Source organism: Leptosomus discolor, chromosome 2 (genome assembly GCF_034619465.1).
Source record: "Leptosomus discolor isolate bLepDis1 chromosome 2, bLepDis1.hap2, whole genome shotgun sequence".
NCBI classification, from domain to species: Eukaryota; Metazoa; Chordata; class Aves; order Leptosomiformes; family Leptosomidae; genus Leptosomus; species Leptosomus discolor.
The window spans coordinates 119,679,383-119,688,365 of NC_141392.1; the positions used below are offsets into that span (position 1 = coordinate 119,679,383).

General features: G+C 38.2%; 1 protein-coding gene across 1 annotated transcript in view; it reads right to left on the bottom strand.

Moving 5' to 3' along the window:
• Positions 1–7,692, bottom strand: part of ITSN2 (intersectin 2) — a 53,857-nt gene extending 46,165 nt beyond the window's left edge. The window contains exons 1-6 of the mRNA XM_086460483.1: positions 7,629–7,692; positions 6,842–6,934; positions 5,093–5,156; positions 3,267–3,430; positions 1,764–1,961; positions 1,351–1,447 (exon numbers count right to left, since the gene is read on the bottom strand). Coding sequence (XP_086316609.1) covers positions 1,351–1,447; positions 1,764–1,961; positions 3,267–3,430; positions 5,093–5,156; positions 6,842–6,934; positions 7,629–7,692 — 680 coding nt within the window. The remainder of the gene's footprint in view (positions 1–1,350; positions 1,448–1,763; positions 1,962–3,266; positions 3,431–5,092; positions 5,157–6,841; positions 6,935–7,628) is intronic.
• Between the last annotated feature and the right edge of the window lie 1,291 nt (positions 7,693–8,983).

An 8,983-nucleotide genomic window follows, 5' to 3' on the forward strand; every position in this document is an offset into this window, starting at 1 on the left:
GCAAAACAATACTACAGGAAGCCGTGAGAAAACATCTCAGCTTTCACAAGAATGTTTACAAGGGCTGTGCAGCATTGGGCAGATGTCTAAGTAACTTTAAGAGGCATGCAAATGAATAACCATGAACACAAAAATTTATCTGATAAACTCACAACCAAAACCAGCTTCTAAAGCCACCATATTCCACCTCTACCTCTTCTTTTTATTCGTGACAATGACAGGCTGAACGGAGTTTTTCCAACTCTTTCAGCTTCTGCAGAATTGCACTTGATGGAGTGTTTAGTTGTATCTATAAAACTTCTGCCTGCAACTCCCAGCATTTCACAGCATCCCATCTTTGAAGATCAGACAAGATAAGATGCAACCAGCCTGCCTTGTTCAAGGTAATCCCTTACTTTGTCAAGTGAAAAACTATTTGCAGTGTTATCCAAGGCAATAAAGTAAAGAATGCTGATATAAACAAAGCCTTTCGGGCACGATGCTGGATAGACATCCTTTGCATGGAACTAGATAACATGATGGTGAAAATGCTGTCAACACTGAAGAGCAACTATTTTGCAATGCTACAACATCAGTAAAAGAAAGCTTTCCAATTAAAAAAAAAAAAAAAAAGGAAAAAAAAAGACGATTATAGGCCCACACCATGCCTCCAATCATCTTACTGAACTACTGAACATCTGCTAGCATCAGGCGTCTGTCTGTACAGGAGCCCAAAGTTAGACCTGCCTTCATCCTAGACGCCCTGTATCAGCAGCAGAGCGTTGCAAGCACTCCTGAGTCACCCTCCGGAACCCAGCTGGGGCTGAGATGCCCTCTGGACTGTCTTTTGGGAGACTATTCCCTGGATGCCCAATTGGATAGATAAGCCTAGTCCCTCACTTTGCCTATGGCAAAGCTCTAAAATCAATGAAACAGAGCAGTTGATTACAAAGATTCATAATCTTCTATTATTCATAAAAGAAATTTACACATAAATATTTATAACAAATACTGTTCTTACATGCCTGCTAATTACATGGTGCCCTGTATAATGAATGAGCACATCAATCCATAAACATTGCTTTTACACCCACTTGCTAAGTTTTACTTCTATTTACTAATAAGGTACATTCCCTTCTTTTTGGCACCGCTTTCTCTCATTTGAACTCACCTACTTGGGACAGTTTGGACAGATTTAATGAAAATATTATTTGCTGTGCATATCAAAACAATCTATTTTCAGACTTGGTAGGTCATATTAGATAGACTAATTTTTAATGAATATACATTGAAAATAGAAATACTTCCTAAGTTTTGGAAGGCATACCACTCAAGTTTAAGATATAACCAATTTAAACTTAACTTTCATACCTGCTAGATCCTAAATCGATAAGTGACTGCGCCTTCTGTATACTAGGACCACCAAACCCTCCTGTCATGGGACCTAAAGAACCAGTATGAGGCAGCGCTGAAACAAATAAAAAAACCAAAACAAAACAAAAACTGTAAAGCAACTGGGTATAAGGTACCGCTTTGTAATAAACACTCAAGGCTTTGATAGAAGTAAGAAAAGCTAATCAGCGCCCTGTTGTTAAGATTAATGTTAAGATTCTAACTAGTTAGAACAGATTTGTTTTTATTTTTTTTGAACTTTGGAAAAAAATACAGTTTGTTTTTATTTTTTTAAACTCACATGTAAGTATTAGCACTCCTGTCTGAAATTAGCCATGGAGAAAATAAGATTCACAATTCTGAAAGTGAGTACTGGACTGTAGAATACTTACTTGAAGAGTAAGGTACAGACAAAGGCTGCAGAAGGCTGGATGTTCCGTTTGGCAACGAGGAGGTACTGACAGAAGGCACCAGGGGAGCAGAGATAACCAAAGGAGGAATGGAAGTCATGGAGGTCAGAGACATGGGAGCTAATGGTGTGATCGCAGACATAGATGTTGGCATGGACAGATTTGGCATACTACCCATTCCTAGAGCAAAATTCAACAATTCATGATTTAATATTGCAGAGGCTCCAGCAAGATATCGGGTCCATTACGCTAGGGAGAAACTAGACAAAGCAACCTGTGTCTGGAGATACAAGGAGTTAAAATAGATGTTCGTGTATAATATTTATTTTTTCTCTAAAGTTTAGACAAGGCAGCTTACAAAGGAAAAATATACGAGAGAACATGAATTTAAAAACCAATAAAAATCCTTACAAGCAATTAATTCTTGAGGTAGATTTAGCTAGTATTTCACAAAATAATAAGATCTAGTTTTCTATAATTGCAGCTATAACTTGTTCTTCAACAAGTCTTTCCACGTCTGGCCCCTGAAAGAGAATTACAATGCAACTCAAGAGTTGTGACAACCCTCTACAGGGAAAAGCCGATACTGTTTCTGCACTAAGTCTCTTCCAAGTATCAGCCTTGGAAGAATCTGTACGGGTGAAGAGTCCATACTTAGGGACCCACACCTAGCAAACGGTTTCTTTAAGGCAGTTGCCTGAAGTAATTAAGGGCACTTGAATCACCCGCTGAATCTTGTGGAAGACAACAATATGCAGATGAGATGATGGAAGGTTAATAGGAAGTAATCGTATGCCAACCATAGCTACCTATAAATGCCTGCAGTTGTATGCAAACACACAGGATTTAGTGATGAGCAGACATTTTAAATCATGTATGTAACTAATATATGCATACATTTAATTTCAGCATAGAAGTATGCACTACTTTTGTACTCGAGCTGAAGTCATTATGTGTATTCTGTTCCACAAAACAACAAAACAGCAGGCATGCACCAAATCCCAAAACACTATCAGAAAGCAAAAAGTTAAAATAATTTTATTCAACTGATTGTATAACCAAAATAGACAAGCTGATTAATTTTGAAAAAATGCTTAAAATAAGCATTCTACCAAAACTTTGACCTTTACTAAGTTTATCTTTAACAACTCCGAGTATAAATAGGTGAATGAGTAGGAGGGAGACAAAAAAAGACCACCAGAACATGATGATAGCCTGCAAGTCAGGTGGCAGATGTGAACAGCCTTCCTGCACCTCATGCCAAAATTCAATAGAAGGTTTTTCTTTAATATTAAACGTCTTCAAAGGATGAAATTATCAAAAATGTCAAGAAAGCGACTTTGTCAATTTCCTAAATCAGAATATCCTTGGGTTTTCTTCACCGATTCACTCACGTTGTTGTGGTCAAATTAATGCCTGTACTTGGCTGCAATTAACTGTGGTTTTTTACCTCTGAACACTAAGGAATTATATATTCATAAGTACCAAAGCGAGCTGACATTAGCGGTGAAAATACTGGAGTTTGTTTCATGACAGGAGGGAGAACTGCAGGCAAGTGCTGTCCTTGCAATTTCAGTTTGATGAGTTTCATGGCTATAGAGAACTCCTGTTGATCCATTTTTCCATCCTTGTTCAGGTCCGACAGTGTCCTTAAAAAGAAAAGAAAAGAAAATTAGAAAAGCCCACAAAGAAGAAATGTAAATTCCACTTTTTCACTTAATGAGAAGCTTTTTATCAATTTATTTACTGTTTCTGTACCAGAAAACAAGAAACGTTACAATCATTTGCAGATTTTCTACTTTTGACAACATTCAAACCCTCAGAAGTTTGAGAAGTTTGACTACCCACTTGGTAGTCTTCTGCAGAGCTCCGTTTTAAAGTTGCTGTATATTAAATACTTCACACCTGAGAGACAGTATGAAGACATTCAGAAAAGCAGTAGTCTCCTGCTCAGTGGATACACCTGTTGCCTCTGCTATGCTTTTTTCTATGCTACTAGCCAGACTTAATTATTTTAAATTAATGTCTGGCAATGTAAGGAATTAATGCAAGAATCTGAAACAGGAGGATGCAGAAACCTGCTGAAGGCACTGTACACCACTATGAAAACTCCATTAATTCACAAACAGTGAAGATTTGTAAGCCTGATAGCCACGCTGTTTCCCTTTGACACTTCTCCAAACAAACTTGAATACAACAGGAAATATATGCAAGAGTGCATATTTCTGGTCAGTTAGAAAATATCTTATTTTCTTATTTCTTATCTTATTAATACTTAAACATGTGAGGACCAGGAACAGAAATGTAAAGAAAATTAGGAGGGGGAAAAAAATAATCAGACTTATTATTAAGCTACATTTTCCCTTTCATTCTGTCACTATTCAGTATAAAACCCAAAGGCCCTACGCAAAGATTTCCTCACCACAATTTTCTAGGCACTTTAAGTGTCTGACGAAAAAACTAACTTTGTATTTCGTTAGTTTCCTTAATACACTTTCACAAGTGAGTTGTTCTCAATGTTACGGAGACTCCACTCCGTTTCTTTCAGCATGTGTACATCTTGATAACAACCAAGTGCCCCAAAATGAACACACAGCATTCCAGTGAAGACTGAGGAGTTACAAAGAAAACGTGTGTTTCCAGTGTTGCAATCACCACATATACACTGCAAAGTACAGCACTTTTTCCAGTTCCTGTATTACAGCACTGGTATCTTACAGCATGTTATAACTGACCTTCTACTGACGTTTTCTGTGGCTTTAGATTTTTTTCCTGTCCCCTAATTTCAGTGTATTTTCCACTCACAGTTTAGTAGCCTATAAGTCTTCCCACACTTAATCTTACATTTTTTAGTAGCTACCAGTATTTCAAACATCATTCAATCTGGTATCTCCAGCAATTCATTAACCCATTTTTTACCTCTTTTTCCATATCATCATTTAAAATACAAAGACAAGACTCAAATGTTCTTTGTGGCAGTCCAATGGGCACTTCCCTCTATGAAAGCTTTGCAATTTATCATTATTTTTTGTTTCAAGCACTTAGTACAGTTTAAAAAGGCTGTGTTCAGTATGATCCAATCGGAATTAACATCATAAGAAAGATTTTAAAAGATATTGATTGTAATGAAGCTTTAGTACACGTATGGGCTCAATCCTTCCTCTAAATTTAATAAAATTAAAACAATGATTTAGACAACACTCCTACTTTGACTGCTGAAAGCCTGTTTGAGGCAACACAACATCCAAAAGACAGTATTTGAATGCTACACATCTCCTATCTTAGAAAAAAAAAAGTCAAAAATACCTTACCATATTTCAGCAAGGATTGAAGCTGGTAGACCTGATTGCAAAAAAAAGGTACGTGCTTGATCACCTACAACAAACAAGAAAGATAAACTTTTATACTAGAGACAGATTTTCAGAAGACCTCAGCACTCTCTTGCAGGACCAGAGTTTCAAAAGGAGCCAGCATGTTGGATGCCAAGCTTTCCAGTTTCATACCACCTTCCCTGGTGACAGCAATTGTCAGACACCCCTATATTCTGTAATCCTGAATCTTTGCTCTGAGAAGCAATTTCAAATAGCTATAAAAAGCTTTAACAGGTCAGAAATCAACAGCTGCCAACAGTTTAATAGACGCAAGATTTAAAGAAGTAACACCGAGCGAAAATTTAGTCCTGACCCAATTACTTTTACCGGGAAGGATGTGCATGCTATTTCTTTCCTGCTTCTTCATCCAATCTAACTTCAGCCAGTATTGCCTCTCTAGAAAAACTGGAAAAATATCATGTCCTAAATAATATTCTGTTCCATCAGAGAACATCCATTATTTCATTATTTCAGGAAGGGAACGGGAACTGTTGTGCAATTCCATACAAGTTCCACACCAACTGGTACTGATCATGCTATTACACAAACTCAAAACAAAACACGGACAGTGGCATTTACACTTACCTAGGAGTGAATTACAGAGGCTAAAGCTAAGTCTTCAAGTTATTCTTTCAGCTCTTTCTTCCCTTATACTCATACACAGCCTTTCATTTCAAGCACTTGCCAAATAAATAATGAAGCCTGGAGATGTACGTGCAGGTAAGAGCCCAGAGGTGGCCTAAAGGTAGTCCCTGGGACTGCATACTTTTCAGCTGATGGCAAAGTAAACACCAAGCTCCCAAGCTGTTCACCCAAAGCAGGAGTTACATATCACTTAGCCAGAGGATGTGCATGTTCCAAACAGACAACTTCCCATTCTCTCCTCAGTCTTTTTCGGACCGAAATGAGGAAAAGCAGTGGCAGCGGAGTCACCAGACAGGGCTTTAGCAGATGGATAGTGATCAGGGCTGGTCTTTAGTGCCCACCCGCACACAAAGAGCAGGACATTCTTAAATTAAGTCATCTTTGCCAGTGAAATCAAGCCTTTTCTTGACGTCATAAGCAGACTCTTGTATTCAAAAACTGCAAATTCTGAGATGCACAGCAACATGACCCAATGGTTTCAGAGGAGAAGCAGCTGAAAGCAACTGGAACCCACAGCAGGCCACCGCAAAATGCCATTAGCATATCCAAAACTTGCTGAAGGCCCAAGGGTTAATAAATTTCAAGCAGTCATTAACAAGGACAAGCTGTCAGCATCTCTCCCTGCCTCCTCCCCCAAAACAAAGATATCTAACAGCACAGTATTCTGTAACACTGTTCAGACAGAGGAGAGCCACTTCTGGTGTCTCTGGCGTCACTCACCACAATAGCTACTGTAAGTGCTCCTTGGCAGCCTCCCATTTAAGCACAGATTTCACCTGATACTCTTTGGTTTTTTGAAACTACACAGAATGACAGCACATAACCACTAGTGCAGAAGTGACAGGGTTAATAAAAGAGCGTTCCCGTGCCAGACTTTAGCCCAAAGCCTGTACAAGTTTAGTAATAACCTGTGGCTGTTTGCCCAACGAGTACGGTTATTAGTCACACAACAAACTGCTAGAAATAGGATATAGTTTTCAAACTTTTACAAAGATACTTATGTGTACACAGAAGTTAATGTGTAATGCAGAAGCTCAGACCTACCTGTAATGTAGCCTCCTGTGGGTTTAAGGCTATCAAACTGCTTGTCATGCTTGGCTCGCTCTTCAGAGGTGATGGCCCATATGTTTGGACCTCCTAAAAAACCAAAACCAAAACCAAACCACCAAATTAATTGAAGACTTTTAAAAAAGCATGTCACTTGCAAAATAAAAGCTTGCTGTCTCAAGAGACAAAGTTAGATCTAGACACACCCAGCCCCTACCAGTTTGGCAAGGACGTTATGAAACACAAACCTGCTTCCCAGATGTGTAAGCGCCAGCTGAGACAATTCCTCAGCTAGATCGCTTTACGCTCAGCTTTCAAACAAGCTGTGTCGTCCTTCAAAGGTGGTGCAAAGCAGTTTCCTGCTGCTGCCGATTGTTTGCAGCCCGGGCAGGATGCACGTTGCTCACCATACCCTGTGTGAACCAAATACTCCTCTGGTTCACCGATAAATAGATGGCATTCAATATCACTTAAAGGTTCTCAGACAGAGGGCCAACACCCTACAGCTGCCAAAAGACTCATGCTTCATCTTGACAATACTCTAAAAATAAAATTGGGACCGCTAACAAAAATACTCCGGTTTTATCACAAAGGAGTAACACTCTGGGTTGTTTGTTGTTTGGTTGTTCTTTTTTTTTTTTAAAAAAAAAAAACAGCATACAATTTCAACTTACAATTTTTCAATGCTAAAAAAAAAAAAAAAAAAGTATAAAATATTACAGCCTCAAAGTAACAAAGAGAAATTGCAGGGACTAATCATGTTTACAGAGCTGTGCTGATATACCAGGCAGAACCAGGGCGACTTTCAGAAATGCTCCAACCTGCTGCATAAAGGTCAGGGTGTGCATCCTTTGCAGGAAAAGCAGTTTGCCAGAACTGACTGGGTTTGGGTTTGGTTTTTAAGTAGGAGGAAATTTTTGTTGGGAAGTTCTTGACAAATATCTAATTTTTCAAATCAATGAATGCAAGAATTAGCCAAAATTCTGAATGGAAACCCCCAAAACAGCATTACATGGTTATTACGAGGAAAAAAAAAAGCAACTTTAAAAATACATTCTATTGAGCATTACCACTTCAAAAGAACTTAATCTATTCTCCAAGTACTGCTCACTAAAAGACAGTCAAGGGAATAAACAATTCTTCTAATAAGACATTAATAAGTTGCTTTAAAAACCACAGCATTTTGAAAGAAAGTTACTATAAAATGCTTACTCTCTTCCTACATAAACCTCATTTCAAAGCTTTGAATCTACAAAATTTCAACAGCTTTTTTCACTGTTTTTCAGAGAATAACAACAAGGGGCTGCGAGCTGACATACATGCCAACACTGACACATTAACAAAGTTAACCATTTCTCATCTGTGTTTATCCATATATACCAACACATTTCCCAAAAAGACTTAATGTCTCCACTTCAGAAGGTTCTGTTAAGACTGTCATTCTCCTCGCAGGCGTACAAATTTAATACTTTACCCCTGCTGCTTAGAAGGGAAACACAAATAGTTACAAAAACCAAACCAAAACAAAACAGAAACTCGCTGGGTATATGAATGACAGAAAAGGTAGGAGGGCATTAGGATACAATCTCTGTGCACCTCAATTTGGAGTTTTGCTTCCCTCTCTTGAGAGCATACCAAATTTTTGTAGTGTGGCCTCAATGAAAAGGTCCTCTTGCAGCCTGCATGCAAAACTGCACTTCAAGAACAACCCCCCCTTCTCTTTTCTGATTAGAGTCTAAACAAAGCTAGATTAGATACTGATAATACATCTAAATAAATCTAAACCAAATGCCTAGAAGTTGATGGGCAGTGCGAGTATTGCTGTAATATACAAATGAGGACAACTTACGCCCAATGGCAAAAATTAAGACTGGCACTTAAATCTTTCTAAAATGGTAATTTTAAGGTACAAATGGGAATTGCATAGTTCAGTTAATGCTTATAGAAGTTATCTGGACAAGATGAAGAAGTGCTCCTAAAGCTGTCAGCAGCAATTAAGCAGTTTTTTCATTTATGGAAAATAAAATATTAGTGACATCACATTTTCCTTATATGAAATACCGTGTTTTGATCATCTTTTGAAGCGGGTCACTACAACACTCCTCAGCTTTTTACAATCAGTGACTGAAGGATTAAGAC